Source organism: Lytechinus variegatus, chromosome 6, assembly GCF_018143015.1.
Source record: "Lytechinus variegatus isolate NC3 chromosome 6, Lvar_3.0, whole genome shotgun sequence".
Classification (NCBI taxonomy): domain Eukaryota; kingdom Metazoa; phylum Echinodermata; class Echinoidea; order Temnopleuroida; family Toxopneustidae; genus Lytechinus; species Lytechinus variegatus.
This window is the reverse complement of record NC_054745.1, coordinates 5,415,498-5,435,021: the sequence shown is the minus strand read 5'-3', so window position 1 is coordinate 5,435,021 and position 19,524 is coordinate 5,415,498. Positions and strand designations below refer to the sequence as shown.

The 19,524-nt window shown below is 37.6% G+C and overlaps 2 protein-coding genes across 3 annotated transcripts; one reads left to right on the top strand and one right to left on the bottom strand.

Moving 5' to 3' along the window:
• Window positions 1-993: 993 nt before the first annotated feature.
• LOC121416903 lies at window positions 994-7,675 on the bottom strand. Of its 2 annotated transcripts, none has more exons than XM_041610431.1 (2): window positions 7,484-7,675; window positions 994-2,029 (listed from the first exon to the last, which is right to left on the bottom strand). In XM_041610431.1, exons 1-2 carry the CDS (start codon window positions 7,586-7,588, stop codon window positions 1,853-1,855), a joined length of 282 nt encoding a protein of 93 aa, XP_041466365.1. In that variant the 5' UTR covers window positions 7,589-7,675; the 3' UTR covers window positions 994-1,852. The 2 variants fall into 2 exon arrangements, with proteins under 2 accessions (XP_041466365.1, XP_041466364.1); XM_041610430.1 differs by lacking the exon at window positions 994-2,029 and adding an exon at window positions 2,615-3,366.
• Window positions 7,676-10,133: 2,458 nt separating this feature from the next.
• LOC121416748 lies at window positions 10,134-10,631 on the top strand. Its single transcript, XM_041610206.1, has one exon. It carries the CDS (start codon window positions 10,152-10,154, stop codon window positions 10,629-10,631), a length of 480 nt encoding a protein of 159 aa, XP_041466140.1. The 5' UTR covers window positions 10,134-10,151.
• Window positions 10,632-19,524: the final 8,893 nt, after the last annotated feature.

Genomic DNA, 19,524 nt, shown 5'->3' with positions numbered 1-19,524 from the left:
AACGAGCTTCGCCTTTTTTTAATACCATAAGACGATCTTTGAAAACAATCTAACGTATGATCCCATCAGGAGCAAAGTGTTTAAAAGCAATTATTAGCCCCCTGTTCGCATGCAGGTTCTTATTCTAAGTACTATATTTTGAAATACGATAACTAAAAGGGAAGTTTCCCCTTAAGAAAAAAATGTTATAACTTGCACATCAATGATGTGGAGCTCATCGGGCATCTCGCAACAAAATTTTAATTTCAGCCCAGTTGACACTGTAGTGAATTACATTGGTGACATAAATTGAGGATATAGAATTGTAATTGGTGAAAAAATGAAAGAAGCATTTTTTGTGATCTATGATTAAATTTCATGTAAATTAATCATTAATAATTTTCTAGTCAAAATTTCTAAAATCTGTGTAGAACCTTGGTGAACCTCATGTAGCTCTCAGATGAAACAAAAATAATCAAAATCAATCAGCAAATAAATGAGTACTTTCTGTGAGTTTTGAAAATATATGAATAAATTAGCATATTTTATGAGTTTAAAAATTATGTGTTGAAATTGTGTATCTACACCTCCAGGTATCATATAAAGCAAACGAAATAGAAATTGATCAATAAATGAAAAAGAAAAAAACGCTTTTTGATTTATGAACAACTTTCGCAGAAATAATCTTCTAGACATAATTTTAAAAAATTGTATACAAATTTGGCGACCCGCATGCAGCTGTACCAGATGGAAACAAAAAAAATCAAAATCGGTCAACAAATAAAGAAGAGGCATTTTCTGTGATTCTCATAAATTAGCGTTATCTCAACCCAGACAAAATACACGAGAGGCGAGTAAATGCAGTTTCCGTGGAGTTTAATAAATTGTTTCTGAAAAGCATCTTCCAAATGATGTATACCGAAATGTAAAATGATGTGGCATCAAATAAAGCCAAAATAATATAATGCAAGAATTAAAACATAATAATACATGTATAAATAAAGCCTCCTGAGATGTGTCATATGCGAAAAATATAAGTTATTAAACCAATCTCCTCAATTGAAAAATAAAACAGTCCATCCACATTCATGACAAAGACACCAGTTTGTCATGTTGGCCAAATGTGGGAAACGTAAAAATCCATCTGCAAAGCTACGAAGCAAAGATTCCCGTTTGCAACACGAGCTTATGCAGGAAAACTTTTAAAACAGAAACTAGTGCTCAGAAGCCCCACCAACGGCCCCGAACTAGAATGTGAACGAGGCAACGTTAATGTTCGGTCCTAAATGGAATTCGCTGGTGGCCTCATCCAAATCGGGTGACGAACCAAGCCCCGTTCACATTATAACCTGAGGAGTGGAATATACGAAATTGGTCTAAATAACTGAAAATTATTATCTCAGGAAGCCCATAATAAGTGAAGAATCATAATGTGTTGTGGCAAAAAATGGAATGCCGCCAAACGGGATGACTCATCGTCAGCCCGCCGCCACAACACAATATGATGCAATAGTTCCAACCATGCTGTATGTACAAGGTCCACGCTAAGAAGCTGGGAAAGAGGGGGGGGGGTGCATTAAACGAACGAGGACGCATTATACCATTATACCATCCAGCAGGAATATTGCTCATTCAGTTCACTGGCGAAGAGTCTAATGTTCTATGAAAAGGGGGGGGCGGGGCTTATCAACTAAATAGTGAAGTTGTGGTAACTTGAAATCTCATGAGTCCACGTGTGAGTTCTGGATAATGTATTCAGGTTATAACATCTGCTCATAAAAAAGGTCCAATCGTTCGCGACGTCCGAGCCAGCGATTGCTTGACGGAGGTAAAACAGCTGTTTGTCCAGTGATATCGCTCCGCGACAAAGAAATCAAGGGTCCTCATGTTGGCGGATGTATTGAGCTTTAGGACTCGGGCACGCGCCGAGTTGTGAGGGCCCGCCCCCATTTAGAGTTGGTCTGACCACGTCAGCGAAAAGTGATTCGCCCCCTTCCTCTCGTACGATTCCGTGGAAGGCTGACACGGCCCACGTTGAAACTCCAAATAACTGCACATGGAAGAGAGAAAAGGAAAGAAACAGCGGCACCAATTGTGCATTCTAAAGGGGGGGGGTTACATAATTACCCTAAACATGATAAGAGTAGCAAAGCCCACAGTCTAATAACAGTGGGCGAGCAAGTCTGTCTGCGCCCATGGAGCTATTATTGGGTAAAGTAACCATCGCCGTCACCATGGCAACAAGCGAGAGAGAGAGAGAGAGAGAGTAAAGATAATATATACTGCTTGTTAGAGGGTGTCAAAACAAATTCATAAAACATTAGGTCGATATTAAATTTCGCACGAACTGGTATTTTAAACAGAAAGGCGATAAACATACTGGCAAAAATTGCTTAAATTAAGGGGGGGGGGGACAGGTTGTCGAATATACAATCTGTGTGTGTTGGAAGCCCAGCGCCCCATATTTTGAATGCAAACATCGGGAACACCCGCCATGGCTGCAGAAGTTGCAGCCCCAATACGGAAAGAATGGGAAGAGAAGTGAGCAACGGGTAAACCGCAAAAAGTAATGGCACGTCTTAAAACTTTGCCAAAATTGCGCCTCGTTAGGGGTGACGAGTCAAAATGACGGTAAAGGCAGAGCCGCACGAGTTCCGCAGAGCGAGGTAATCATTTACAGCGCGAAGTGGGCATAAATACGAAACAACATTCTGTGGAATTAAAATCGAGCATCCACGTCTAGTTTGATCTGTTTTAGACTTCGCAATCATAATGCGCAATTTGCTTGATTACCCATTCCTTGAATAATAACATCTTTTTCTGATAAAGGAACGGGTTCATGTCTAGATCGAGACGTGAACTCCCCTACTCGAAGAAAACCAAAGAAAGCGATTAAAAAGGCAGCCCGAAACAACGCCAAATCATACGTATTAACACATACGTGAGTCAATGAATTTAGGATGGATTTGAGAATAGGTAGAGTAATGGGACACCGGGTATCGCGGCGAGCGTTTTTCCGCCTGCACCCGTCTACCAGCCGCCGGATTACAAAAGCGTCAGTCACGTCAGGCCAACCCAATGTTTGCATCGTAAAAGCCAGGCCTGAAATATAAGTACTTATTGTTGCCCCCGCATACCCATTCCAAGAGAGATAAGCAATAAATTGAGCAACCTGCTCAACGTCAGGAGCTATACTTATATCATAATGATATTGCAGCCGAAACTGCTTAAACACAGACCAAGCGTTCCTATAAGTATGATGAGTGCTGTGCGCCCGCGAAGAAAGCAACAGATGCTCTCTCTCTATACGAAGCTGCTCCAAAGATGGGCGGGAAGCTTGCTGCCAGCCAGATCTGCGCCTGGAGCTAACCTGCGAAACCTGTCCATCTGAAAACGAGAGAGGGCATCAGCCTTTTCATTGCGAGAGCCTGGCACGTAACGTGCTTTGAACATAATATTATGTTCCAAACAAAGAACTACAAGCAAACGAACCAGTTTCATTACACTAGGACATTTCGAAGTTAAGGAATTAACAACATGAACAACTGTTTGATTATCTGACCAAAATAATACCTTAGAATTAGCTAGAAGAGCCCCCCACATACGTATACCGACTACTATTGGGAAAAGCTCTAGAAAAGCAATGGAATAATTTTTCTCCAGTATTTCAGCTGGCCATCTCCCTTGAGCCCACTTATCCTGGAAGGATATACCAAAGCCAATGCTACCCGCAGCGTCAGTAAAGAACTGAAAATGAGCATTAGTTACCCATGTTGAGTGTGAAAACATAACCGTGCCATTGAAATCGGACAGAAACGTAAGCCAGGCCTGCATGTCCTCTTTCGCGCCGCGTGAAAGCCTTATCCGGAGGTTGGGGGTGCGGACCCCTTTAGTAAGATCGATAAGTCTCCTAGGAACAGTCAGGACCATATTCGATTTTTCACTAAGGAAATATTAGTGTGGAAACGTTCATGGCTTACTTATGCCCATAGAGGGATTTCGATCGGCGTCGGCGTCTCTATCGATACGCTCTGTGCGATCGAAAAAACTAGCATTTTCACAGCCGTTTTCTCAAATGCGAAACATTCTACGATCTCGCATCGGCGTAACTCCCGTGTGCATGGTGTGTATGAGTATGAGAGTACATTGTGTACCCGTCTGCCCATACCGTCTTGTATACACATAAGATTATCCGCTTCTCTTTCCCTCTCACGCTCTCTCTCTCCTCTCTTCTGTATCCTCTCTTCCAGCCCATGGAGAAATCACATGGGTAGCCTAGCTTAGCTCAGCATTTGTAAAATAAGCGCATAACTATGATTATTAAACCACAGGAGTTCATGTATCCTACCTTAAAATGAAATCCATTGCTAACCTGCCATTAGAACAGCGATACTTCACAGAAAATTATGTTATTCCAAATTAGAGTATTCCACGCTTGTCCATCATGAGTCAATCACTGAGAAATGCATTTCATTAAGTTGTTCCAACAAATAACAAGTGGCACACTTTTCTTCGATCGTCCCAGTTTGGGACCAATCGCTTCCACAGTCATTGGTGATAAACCCAAAAAATAATATATGTATGGTTAATGAAAGTTAATCTCTCCATATAGCCCCTGTTCATGAAAGCACACACAGCAAATATGGCACAGGAACACCAACCGAAGAGATGTTGGCGGGAGTTTTATACTCTGGCATATCTGGGGTCTGTTGCATAAAACTCCAACCTGCCAACTGATTTTCAGGTTGGAATCCCCAAATTCTGATTGGAGCCCAGCCTGCTAAGCAGCTGATTCGACCCGAAAAAAAAACAAACTAAATTGCAGTTTATGTAACAGACCCTTCTCTTATCCGTAGATTGGTAGTCTTACCGTTGAAACATCTTATCGTATTTTTGCCAATTATTTGAGTCGTCACAAAATAAATATTTTTCACCAATTCTCCTCTCACACTCCAATGATACAGCAGTTGTCTTTTGTATCATTTTCATTACGAATGCCTTAATGATATCTATTTAAAGAACGGGAAAGGGGACGGGAAGATAGTAAGGCACAGTGCAAGGTATTACTAAAGAATTCGAATGAAAGACTATTCCGAAAAGACAAAGCATCAGTGTTCATCATGTTCATGGTGTTATGCAATGCCAGCATACCAAGCTTGCATGTGAATAGCGCATGCTCGCAGTCAATGCATATTGCATGCTACGCATACGTCGATCGTGTGCTGGCTGTATGTGTTAATATGGGTTGACAGTCCGAACTTACGACTGTCCTTCCGAGACTAGTGTACGAACAACCGTTGAGGATTTCTTAGCCAAAATTCAAACTTGTTGTTTCGACGCGAATTTCGCCCAATGTACAGGTTGGTTTATTCTGAAAAATTCTGAACCGCTAGTTCATTTATTCATCTTCCAACACAGGGAACTAGAAAATAAACCAACCTGTACATAGCGCGAAATAATTTTTTGTTTCATCGAATGTCAAAACCGGAGGTCGGTTTCCCATAGCTATAGCACAGCGGCCAAAGTATTGCGCAATGTTGCATAACAGGTTGAACCTCGAAACTAACGTTTTCGCGTTAACATTCTCGTTAGTGGTATATCGAATATGGTCCTGACTGAGGAAGGCTCTTCCAGGAGCCACGGCTTTACACACGAAATTAAGGCTGCCAATTAGCGACTGCAACTGCCGCAACGAGAGCTTATCTTTCTTAACAAAGTCAATGAGCATTGCCTGTAACACGTCTACTTTCTCCTTGGGTACCCGAACTTTCTGCTCAGCCGCGTCAATTTCAAGCCCTAAAAATGTGATAGTGGGAACGGGCCCTTCAGTCTTCTCCTCCGCTATCGGGACGCCAAAAACCTCGCACATTGCCTTAAAATGAAACATCAAGGAACGACATTCCTGCTGTGTTGCGCCAACGAAAAAGAAATCATCCAAATAATGAAAAATTTGCTCTGAATTTGCAATTTCACGGCAACATGACTCAAGAAAAGTGCTAAAACGCTCATAATTGGCACATGAAATTGAGCAGCCCATTGGCAAGCATTTATCGAAGTAATACGCGCCATCAATGCAAAACCCTAGAAGGTCAAAGTCGGAGGGATTTACTGGTAGTAAACGAAAAGCGGATTTGATATCGGTTTTTCCCATGAGAGCATTAGTTCCCAAGCGAGCAACGAGATCAACCGCTTTGTCGAATGAAGTATAATTCACGGAACATAACTCGGAATCAATGTGGTCATTAACCGAAGCCCCGCAAGGAGAGGATAGATGCTGAATTAGCCGGAATTCTCCCGGATTTCGCTTGGGGACGAGCCCTATCGGAGAGCAGCGAAAGTTATCGAAAGGCGGGTCTTGGAAAGGACCTGACATTCTCCCTAAACTAACTTCCTTACCAACTTTCTCCAACAGCATGCCCATATGCTCCCTAGCCGATTTCAAATTACGCGAGAACACAGAGCGACGCTCGCCTGTGAAACCCAAGGAAAAGCCAGACCTAAACCCAGAAATCAGAAACGCTGCGTTCTGTTTATTATGGTGCCTTTGAAGAAATGGGAGCATGCTGCAAAGTTTAATTGGAGTTGGAGCTAGATTTCTGTTTGGCAACTGCAGCGGCAGAATTGCAGGCGTGTGAGCCATGTGCTGCTGAGGAGCATTTTCCGCACCGGTGAGCATAACGGCAGGCAATGCGTTGACATGACCCCGCGTTAAAGGCGAAACAGACTGGTGAGGAGCGGGAGGGGGCAGGCGCGGCGCCAGGGGCCCGAGTTGCCCCTTGTCTATTGGCATATCCTGAGAATGGGAAATTACCCCGCCGGAACTTCCGGTCGTATGGCCGAAAGGGCTGGTTACCCCCAAAAGACGCAAACGGTGCTCGACCGGGAGTCGAAGCTACTGTCAGCCATAGCTCAGTGTCTATGACAGCCCAGGAACGATGTGGATGACGGGCCTGACGTAACCGAAATTGAATGTCATAGGCCCGCCAATTGAAACCCCCAAAACGCACAATAGAACGAACGATATCTATATACTTGAGGAGCTCGCGCGCACTCATACAGTGTCGCTCCAAGTATATAGACGCGTAAATAAGGAACGCAGATGTCCACTGCTCTATGCTCGCGATCAGCGGAGCCTTACTTTGGGGGCGAAGCATTAAAGCTGACCCGGAGGCACAAAGGCTGAAGGCCTGCAACTGGGAACCTTCCTCACTTAAGCTTTCCCTTTTTAGCAATCCACCTAACTCTACAAACTCACCCTTCCAAATCTTCTCCTTAACACTAGACGGCACCTCCCCGCCCAATTCATCACACACGCAGCTAAGCATATCTGGCTGCGTAGGAAAAGGAGGGTTGAGGGCTGGTGTAAAATTATCATGACTATTAAGCCCCTCAGCTACAGGGGCAGGAGGGATAGAAGGGGGAGCTTGAGATTGAATTTGGGGAATGACCGGATCTTGTGGAGAAGTCACAAGAGGCCAGGAGCCCCCCATTGTCCCGAACTCACCGTTGCTTGTCGACGCCGAACTTCCAGCAGCTGGGCTCTGCGTCGAACTAAAAACTTGGCCGACGTCTGTCGCGAGGTCGACAGGAGAAGGCTGGCTGCCGGCATCTCGGACCGAACGACGAGTAGACTTCCTCTGACTTAACTTTTTGCCGGGCTTAACCTTAGGCATGATTGGAATATGCGGGGGGTGGCGATGAAATTGAAAAATCCTAAGAGCAAACTGTGACTCCTAACAACTCAAAAGTTCAATCCGGTAAAGATCCAACAAACGGATATAAACACGAAATATGTACAGGTATATTCCCAGATAAGGAAAATAATTCTCAACTGCGAAGCATTCTTTAATAGCTATACGAATGGGTTAAAATGACAATTAGCAGGATCACAGCTAAAGAGTCCAACGAACGGATAACAAAAATACAGGAAGTATGTGGCTCGAAACAGGTGAATTGAGATAAAAAATGCTTTCCACTCGACTCCACGAAGAAGAATGCTAACTTGTTAGAAATTGGATTATGCCCCCTCCCGAAATTACCACGTCAGCTAACGCGACGTAGCATCTTTAGCCACGTCTTCTTGTGATGTCCGAACTACCAAAATTCGTAATGCAATATTTTTTGAGCCACGCCTCCTCGTGAAGTCCGAAAAATACCATATTTGGCATCGCAACATATCTCCACCAGGACAAAGGAATTCGCCTGACCAGGCTCCTTCCTTGTAAACACCTGTTACGTTCCGCTGGCGAGATATGTTGTTGTCCAGCTAGTCTGACCTGAGATAACCTCTCATTAACTCGCTTTGCGCGTTAAGAGGTATTAATAATTTACTACTGAAAATTTCAATATTATGTGTAGAAGTTTGGTGAACTTCATTAAGTTCTACCAGATGGACGAAAAAAATCAAAATCGGTCAACAATTAAAAAAGAAGAAGCATTTTATGTGAATTAAAAAAAAAATACGCATGACTTAGCATATTTAATTTTGAAATTTACTCAACGAATAAAGAAGAGGCATTTTCGACAGGTGATTTATGAATTTTGCATAAATTAGCATAATTTTCTTCTACAAGTTTAAAAACTCTGTGTAGATGAACCTAATGAAGCTTTGCAAGATGAAAGAAACAACAATCAAAATTGGTCAACAAGTAAAGAAGAAGTTATATATGTGATTTTTTTAATATGGATAAATTAATTTCGCATAAATTAGCATAAAAATTGTTCTAGTCAAAATTTAAAAATTCTGTGTACAAGTTTGGTGAACCTCATAAAGCTCTGACAGATGAAAGCAAAAAATTCATAAGCGGTCAATAAAAAAAGCATTTTTGGTAAATTTTGAAAAAATTGCATACATTAGCATATTTAACGAGTTTCAAAATTCTGTGTAGAAGTTTTGAATCCCCCACCTAAAGCAAACAGAATGGAAATCGAATTTTAAATGAAGAAGAAGAAGCATTTTTAATTGTGCACGGACGACGGACGCCACGCCACGGCATAAGCTCATTCAATAGCCAAAAAATAGTTTAAAAATATTGGTGAAGGTTCAGCGAATTCCATAAAACATAACGAAAGGTATTAAGCTTTAAAATTTCGCAAATGTGACGTCATAAACGAGTGGGTGTCATATTATTTTTAACGGCCGCGAAATGATTTGTCTATTGATATAACGAAGGTACAGGAAAACCCATTTCAAATTTTCTGCGAAAATGAAATTTCCTTGGTTTTTGACGATACGATATGCAGGAAAGTTGTCGCATATGACGTCACAAATCAAATCTGCCAATATTTATTTTCCATTCTTTTGGCTATTATTGCAATAAACTTTTTTTGTCAAGGTCAACTTCCCTTTTAAAACTGTTTATACAGTTTGACTAGTACAGGAGTAGACAGGATCAATCACTGTAATATGTTCTATTTTCCCGCTCGAGGTATGTGCCAGGAAATCAATATATACATTTTACGATATTTCTTTTTTTCATGCATACTACTTATCTATTTATTTATCGTTTTATTAATTTTTTTAATTATTTTTATTTTGATTTATTTTTTTTTTGGAGGGGGGATTCACCAAAGCATTGTCGTAACTGGAGGGGTAACCCTGGTAAATGTTAGTTCAAATTCATTTCGTCATGCTGTTTTAAACTAGGGCACAGTGCCAAACGTTAAGTAGCCGCTAAGATACCGAAACAGACATAAACCATCCGTATACTCACAAAATTCGAAATTACCAATCACACAAAACAGAGAAAACTGAACTTTATATAAATACTTGAAAGATCGTGTTGTGTGTGTTTTTTTTTCTGGAAATTAAAGCAAGTATACGAAGAGAGTAGTGCAACGTTTTATGGAATTTCAAATGCAAAAATGTAAAATCAATAACGTAATCTTTACTGTTTGACTGAACGGGCAGAACCTAACTCGAAATAAGGACTTAATTTTTTCTCACTGAAATGAAACGTATCGAGATGTCTGAAGATTAAATCTATAAAGCCATCATTCTTTCTTACTAACTAGCGATATATACTACTTAATTTGTTAATACCTGTAGCATCTATCCACCCATTAAGTAGTGAATATTAATCACGCTTGAAAACCATTTTATTATTTTCAATATATGCACAAATTTATTTTCATTTTTTCTTCAGATGACCAAATGTCAACTGTATCCAGAGATGACTACGAGAATATGGTCCAGTCTCAGTTCCTTCACCTCACTGAACCATCTCACCATCTCAGACTCATCTATCGATTTCCCTCCATCTCCTCCTGAGCTACCATCCATCACAGAGCTATCAGCTGAGAGAGTGACGTCAAAATGCTATGAAGGGTTGATCTCATCGCTCCCTGTTTTGCTATATATCGATATCTCTATCGATGAGGCAGAGGGAGACATATCCCATATAACGGCTGGTCTTCGTCGGACTGGGGGACTGAACCTCAGACGCATCAACCTTTGCACTCCGTACTCTCTCCCACCAGAGAAGCGTCGCGTATCGAGAGAAACAATGAGAGGATTGGGACTTCTCATCAAGGAACATACCGAGAACCTGAACGAGCTCTATCTGAAGGTGGTTAGGTGCAGAGACGAGGATGACTTTGTGTACCTCATTGAATGCTGTAGACATGTGAAGAAGATGATATACGTAGAGTAGGTTCTTGCTTTAAACATTATTTTTTTATTATAATGTGTCGTACGGGACAATTGTGTGTCGTCCAGACACTTGCGTGTTGTACTGGGCAGCCTGAATAAAAAAAAGAACTTTTCATCAATCAGAAGGAGCATTGCCCCTAAATTTTTCCTGTTTTATGAGAAATCTTTTAATAAGGAGTCATTCAGGACAATATAATTAAGTAACCTCAATATATACAATTGGGAGCAATATGTTATAATTTTTTCATGATGGGAAATGTACAAGTGTTCACAGCAGTTTTACGAGCTGAAAAACTTGAGGTTTTGTGTGAAGTTATATTTTAGGGAATTAATTGATAATTTCCAAACACTATTTAAACAATGAATGAATGAAACTTTGTGTAAATTATGGGGCTAAAATGTTATAATTTGTTTATATAAAATGAATATCTACATGATATTTGTCACAACTGTCACTTGTAATTCCACATTTTTTTTCTCAAGAAATGCGGTTCTACTTTTCAAACCCATCTGCATTTCATGAAACCATATGGTTTGTCTTATTTTCCAGATTTATTTTTAACAACTTGAAAAAAGTAAGGAGTTTCAATGCTGTATATAAAAAATTGTGATCATCAAGGGAAGTCCAAATAGATGATCATGATGATTGATATGTATTTTTTTACATCTTATAATAATTCCACATTAGCATGCAAGAGGAAGTCATCTTCCAGGCTAGGTTGAAATAATTATAATGTTCAATGAAAAGAAATTAACCTGCTCTGATCAGTGAAAATCACCAGTTTAGCTGAAGGGATTCACAAAAGAATAAGCCTACATAAAATCAATTAAAATGTTTAGAATCACCTATTTCATGTTCTATGGAGATAAACAAAGTACTTTTTCAGTTCACTTTATATTAAATCAATTAAATGAATTTAAATATGCCTACTATTTATGGTTTCTGAATCCAAATCCTGCAATTAAATGCATTATTACATTGTGTGTCGTACGGGACAACTTTTAATAGGACAATATTTGAAAAATGAAGGGCAGTAATTAGATCCTTATGGGATAAATCGATCACCCATGGGTCAAACAAAGAGAAACTGATTTTATGAAATTGCATCATCAAAAATAAAATTGTAGGAAAAACTTTTGCATTGTCATGTGTCGTACGGGACATTGCCAAAAATAGGTTCGGAAAAATCAGGGCTGCCCCCTTTATGGATCATGAAAATGTTGTAGATATTAGTTGGAACCATCAATGATATATCATTCTATTGACCTGCAATATTTTCAATCTTCTCTTGCTTTGCAAATAATTGTTTCAGGTGGTTTTTGTACTTGACTATTCAATGAGCAAAATTATTGAAAATTTAAAATTCCATTTTCCCCCAATTAAAACTATATCTGTCTTCACTTTTGGTTAAAACTCATAATTTTCATAAAATTTAGGTATCATAGTAAAATATTACACTACTTATGACTTATTGAAAGCATGTTGAAATTTATGATATTTTTGAAGTTCTAGTGTGGAATCGCCCAATTTGAAATCTAATTCACTCCACTCTTTCATCGAAAATCTAAAGAATTTCTTATAAATTCGTGGATTGTTTCTTAACAAGTCACGAATTTATAAGATTTTTTTTATAAAACGTTTTGTTCTTTGTTGTGTCTGCCTAGGTTAGTTCTGTTTTAAACACCTTTTATATCTGTTTGCAACTGTTTGGGATTTGCCTTTGATATGCCGTTGGCCTTTGTTAGTTTCCATACATTTGTATTCTTTGTATTTTGTGTGATCTTATGTATTATATGCCTTTTATCACTGTAGTTGTATGTATTGTCGTCTTATATGCAAACGTGAAATAAATTGAATTGAAAGCAGGCCAAACGCGTTAATCAATTTTACCTTCAATTTTTAGCATAATCCAATGACAATGAGGAAGTGAAGCATTTTATTCTAATGAAGAAAACAAATAGCACCCAGTAAAACACTGTGAATGTGGGAAAATGTGATCGCGTTTTAACCCATAATTTGCTATAGGCCTATATTTTATTGAGAAAAGGGGGGAAAGCGAGATGAAGGAAGGGAAAGGGAGAAAAGTCAGAACACATAAATTTGGCTATTTCTAATCAAAGTCGGTCCAAATCCCCCTATGTAAATATTCCCTTTACGCAAGTTAACCTTTAACCGATCCTATACCAGTAAAACGCAGGTACCAAGCATTATGAAGGAGAAAAATCGAAATCATAACTCGTTATGACTCGTCCGTTACAACTTATGTTGTAACGGACAGCGAACTTAAGGATGCTTAATGATGAATACATAAATTTTGCTATTTCTTATCGTAGTCGGTCAAAAGCCCCATTATGTAAATATTCCCTTTACGCAAGTTTACTCTTGAGCGATCCTATACCAGTAAAACGTAGGTACCAAGCGCTATGAAGGAGGAAAATCGAAGTCCTAACTCGATCACAATTATGACTTGCAAATTGCATTATTATTTTGTAACGGACAGCGAACTTAATGTATAGGCTGCAAGCACAGGCTGCAATCTCTCCTGTCTGCATGAAATGAGAATAGAGCCAGCCACACAACATATTGAATCTAGTCTAACTGCTTCAGATTCTGTATTATGCACTATTGAAAATAAAACAATTGTCTGTTCCTGCGGACCATTTAAGTTCTTACACTAAAATACAGGAACAATTGAAGAATCAATAGCTAAACTGAAAAAAAGTTTCGTTTTGTTTAGATTATTTCCCTGTCACCGTTCCGTGGAAATAACAAAAAGTGAAAATCGAAACAAAAATAACAAAAGGAAGCAAAGTTTTAACCTATTTTTCCAATAGTCTATATTTCATTTTCCATTTTTATCAAAAGAAAATTATTTTACTGATCGTATAATCATATTGTAGATTAAAATGATACTATGAAGAGAATTGTAAGCGCAATAACTGGCAGACGAAAAAAAAGATATAGACGAAATGAAGATATATTAAACAAATTAATAATAATAATAATAATGAAACGTTTTTGTATAGCGCAAAATACATAAGCAAAGTTGCATGTCTCTAAGCGCTTTTTACAAAAGAAGTGGAGATGGAGGGGAGAGCACTGGGTTCTTACATTAATTGTTTACAAAATGGTGAATAAAGGTGTTTCAAGCTATTTCTTAACTTTTCGTATGGTTGTATATACCTAAGATATTCTGGCAGATTATTCCATAAAATAGCAGCTGCATGTGAAAATGATCTTTTCCCATATGACTTTGTCACAGTATGTGGATCCTGTAGCGTGATAGGGGGCGGTAGGAAAATTAGATAAAAAGGGGAACGGACAGGGACATGGGAATTATTTTTAGATGAAATAAGTATTCTACAAGAAGTTAAATCTACGTTTAGTTGCACACCAAGTGATTTTCAGGGGAATTGCTTATGGGATATAACATACACAGCACCCCCCCCCCCGAAAAGTACTAATAATGAAAATGAATAAATTAATATCTAAATCAATAAATAAATCAAATAAATAAATGAAATAGAAAGATATTGTGGCGATTCAGCACCCAGCACCTGCGCTTCCCAGGGCTATGGGCATGGGCTCCGAATCGGAAGAGGGTTACAACCAAATGAAGGAGGCAACAAAAACAGGGGGTGTATAATTATCAAAACCAATGTATATTAATAAAAAATAATGTCCATACCCAATACGTTAAAATCATATACAAATTGAAAAATGTGTCATCACTTATGAAATGTTGTTTATCTCGGTGGCATTTGTATTGTTTTGTGTCTCGTTTTAGGATGACGCTTTTGATTATGAATGCTACTTGATTCCCCACATCGATTGAGCGATGGGTATGATGAGAGTGAAGCTGAATCCAACGTGCGCCATCAAAGCCTAATGCAAGCAGGTTCATAGTACCACTCCATGGAAAGGATTTAGACACTGAAAACACAAGAACTCGTCAAGTCAACTGCTATGTTCCATGAATTTATGGGGTTTTTTGTGCCTAATCTTGTAGTGATAGCTACTATAATATTTATTAATATTATTTCTTAAAGTAGCTTATTATAATATAATAAGTAATATGACTAGTTCAGACCCGATTTGCTCGTACCGAATGTCTTCTATCTTCACTTATTTGTTAGTAGCCTTATAATGAACTGTTTATTATGTATTTTCGTTGACCAAAGATGAAAATGTATTGTATTCATCAATAATTATCATGTTGTAAATATTTGTTTTCTATTATTACTCGTTGACAGGTAGCATCAAATAACATTTTGTACTGAACTTTATATCACCATTGGATGCTTTTTTCATGCATATTTAACCGACAGTATAATAATTGCAGAAAAGCGGATATGATTAATATTTTCAATTCAATTTAAATAAACGTTCATTTTTCCATTACATAAAATATATTTTTCAATATGAATTTTACAAAATTATTCGTCATAAAAGCAGAGAATTGCATTTATAACATATCTGAAGAAAAAAAATATTCTCGAAAATACATACTTCTTGTCAAATGTTTGAAGTTATAATGGTTTTAACTACGGGACATGATGTATTTTTCTAGCGATGTAATCATAGAAGTGAACACGTTGCCAGTAATTAATGAGTTGTGAAAATGTTTGTGGTGGTGTAAGTTATAATTGTCAGTGTCGGGGGTTGTGATTATGCTTGCTTGTACTTACAGAACTACACTTTTACTTTTATAAGACTGCAGTGCACTTAAAATAGAATCGTTTATTATTAGATTCTAATGATAGCTACATGCAAGGGTATTTAAAACAACGATCATACAGTGCAGAGATTTAGCACGTGAATATTCAATTATCATTATAATGATGATTACTATTGTAATGGTGACTGTGATTATCGTTCGTGATTCTAATCATTTTCTAGGCTGGTTTCACACGTGCTAGATATTTGTCATTACCCCCTGTTTTCACTGGAATCATTCGAATTAGTTTTTAAACCGTGTGAAAGGCGTCTAATGGTTCTCTTAACGGCATACATTATTAGAGCAGGCGCATGTGTGTAACATGTAGATTGGCATGCGCTTGGGCAGCCAAGTATGTAAGAGGTTTCAATCAGTAATCTCTCTTACTCAACCCGCCCTTTCACACGGCAAAAAAAATCGTAATTTGAATGATGATTCCAGCAAAAATATGGGTAATGGCAAATTTGTAGCATGTGTGAAACCAAACTAGAATCACGAACGCCAATCATAATTACGAATTCAATTCTACTCCGAATGTGAATTCCAGTTAAATTTCACTCAAATGACTGTACGAATTTTACATGCGAAAGGCTTGACCTCCAAAACATCTTCCGGGGGGGGGGGCTTACGTGTCCTTTCAAGCACTTCCGTAGATAATACAGTTGTCATGTACTCATCGTATCTATACAGTGCTTTGATTGACAAGTCACCAAGGACACATACCGCCTTCGCTTGGTAGGAATTCGAATTCAAATCACAGTTTTCGATTTAGCGTGTGAAAGGTCGGATGAGTCTAAAGACGAATTGCAATCATTAATGCAATTTCAGATTCACGTTTGAAAAGGCCCTATGTCAAAAGTACTTCTGCAGTTTGGAAATTCTCAGCGGCTTAAAAGAATAGAGACAATTTGGTTTATTGTATAAGAACATGTGTGATTACGACCAAATATAACAGAGGATATGACTAAAAACTTTCAAGTATGTAAAATCTTAGGAATGATGAATATATATTACTTGTTAAATGACAAGTGTGTTTCTTTAAAGAACATGGGAATGTGATCGATATGCATATTTAAATGTACCGTATGGGTGCATTTTTCACTGAGGTATGGTTAGTGTATTATCAGGATTAACAAAAGCTAAGGTTAATAAGGTAAGGATTATTTTAAGCTTATAAAATGCGTGAATTGATTCTGTATTTGGAAGATCTGAATTGTGTTGGTTGTGTGGTCTTAGATTTTGTTTAATAGTGGAAAAATGACATTTGGAGATGGCCCACCCACTGTATTTATGCCACGCCTACTTTGACTCTACTTTTTTTTGTAAATATGATATGAAGTGCTTCAATGTTAATAGTGCTTAAAATCAGACATGATAAAAAATGATCTTTTGAATTCAATTTTTAATGTCTGTAAATACTAAATAACCAGGTCCGTGTTCTGAATTCGGGTATAAATTAAACCATAGTTTAAAGTTGTGGTTTAACTTAGGAGAGCCAGTTGGGGCACGAATCCCTAAACGGGCATATCCAATTTATTAACTCATGACAGCCAAATTGTCTGGGATTGATAACAAATGTATTTTTGAAGTATTTTTCTTCATTGTGATAGCAAAATGAAGCGAAATAGTAAACATAATATATAGATAAAACAATATATACAGAATTTTTGAACTTTTGGCTCCCCATGATTTAAGAAGAGTTAGACCGTGGTCTAAGTTAAACTTGACTTGAGAATACGGGCTCCAGTGTTTAAATATTGGAGTACAGGTTAGTGATTTGAATTTTGATTTAATCTTTGTGTTGCCTGCTGGCTGTTCGTAGGATGCAGTTATGATAGCCGCAATGGGACAGGGTCTTAAAGTTGGAGTTGTTGAATCTAAGTAAGTACTCACTTGGTAGTTTAATCATGAAGCTGGTTTAATTAAGAAGTCTTGTAAATATTACAGTTTTGCTATGGACCAGAAGATGACATGATATATTTATGTCTTGTTTGAATTTGAAGATTGATAAGAGTTTTTGCTTCAGATAATTGAAGATTCTATAAAATTAGTATCTTTATTGTAATAGATTATTGAAAATGGCAGTTCATGTAGTAATAGTAATAAGTATTATCCAGTTATGTATTAAATGATTCTATATAATATCACACCTATGTATATATATGTATATATATATATATATATATATATATATATATATATATATATATGTGTGTGTGTGTGTGTGTGTGTAGGCCTACCTCCAGCATGCATTTAACTTTATTTTTAGGAGTTATTTCAGGTTTAAAGAGTTAAGAGTAAGGGTTGCAAGTTAGATTTTTATTTCCAAACTTATTTACTTCTTGCCATGTAAGATGACGAGTATTATCACAGGAAGTAACTATTGAGAAGCAAGTCAGACATGTCAGAGGAATTTGCAAGTCACATTCAAGGTGATGATGTTCTCAAGATATACAGTTTATCATCTGATTTAATGATACAGATGAGGGTGGTAATGAATAACTTGTATTGTTATAGCTCAAGATTTCAATATCATTTACAAATTGAATTTAGAGAAATTATAAATTTCATATTTTGTTGAAACACATAATCATACTACAGAAACATGTATATAATTATCTATGCAATACTAAGATATATTATTACATATATGACTGCCTTGTTGTACAGTGTACTTATTGCATTTCTACTGTCTTTGATGGATTTTTGTTATTACTTGTTTGTTTTGGTTTCACTTTCATGGCATTTCGATTTGGCTGTCAAATAAAAGATCGACTACAACTCAATCTTTTTGACGTATTGACTGTTCTTACCGACGACTGAAGAAATATGACCAAGCGTGATTAACGGGTTTTGCTTAAGCAGTACCATTCACGCGCATAAATCTGTAAATCGTAATATGAAAAAGTAAATAAAACAATATTTCATTATTTGGGGTTTTTCGTATGATTATAAGATTTCCTGTAGAATACAATACAAAGACAATATGACATAATTGAAATAACTCATGCGTGCGTATGACGGTCACAATGTGACAGAGTTGGAGTTGTCGAATCCTAGTGAGTACTCACTTGATATATTTTGATGAAGAAGTTCTGTAAAAAATTACAGAAGATGTCATGGTTTGAATTATCAGAGTTCAGAAGTTTGAAACAAATTATATCAATAAGTTTTTATTCAGGTATTCAGGGTTGAAGTAGGATGTACCTCATTCATAATCTTATTCAATTCATTCGTGTATTCTTATTGTGTAAAGAATGCCTGCATGAATGCATTAGTAATTAATCTTAAGCGCGAGAGGGCGCGTTGTATTGATCAATATTAAACATGAATAAAAACATACATCCTAAAGTAAAAATCAATGCATCGTGTTGGATTGTGTGCGTGGATTGTTGTGGAGAAAAAGAAGGAAAGTGGGGGAGAGAGAGGAAGAGAGTAATTTGCTTAATCAACTTTAGTTCGTCTAATTTAACAAAAGGTACACTTTAAGATTAGCCATTTATGCATGGTAGTGGATTTTGTGTTGTTGGTGTTTGTGGGAAAAATCCTTCTAAACTAGCCATTTTTAAAACATAGTCAACAGAGTCATTGAGACACCACACAGTGTTGGCTAGTGTTGGTCGCTTCCCCTTTAAAATCAAACGAATGAAAGAACAAATCTTAATGGTTGATAATCCAATCTTAGGAACAGGTTGAGCGTTAAACGACGATTTGATTGTTTATCGGCATGTTTCAGTTGAAAGGAAACCATGGTTTTGATCATGAAACTCAGATCGAAACAGATTTCTCAATGCATTCGACTGTTCGAAGTAACAATTAGTGTATGAAGTAATCATATTTAATAAAAAAAAAAACAAGTGCACACCTAGTTACCAATAATGTATATAGCATTTCCATATATTTGAAAGCAAAATAAGAGAGCAGTGTAGATTAAATGCTTTGCTCACGGGCATAGGAGCCGCGGCCAGGGGTCGAACTCCGGACTTTCCATGTATAGCCAGGCGCCTTAGAACACTCGGCCACGGCACCGCCACACGTTATAATCGATTGTAAGTGTACTTTTATTTTTTTATTATTATTTTTTTTTTGGGGGGGGCACTGAAACGTTTGGTTAACGTAACTGAGAAAGAATATTTGGAATGATCTCGACTATTTGGGCCCGTAACACAAAGGTTA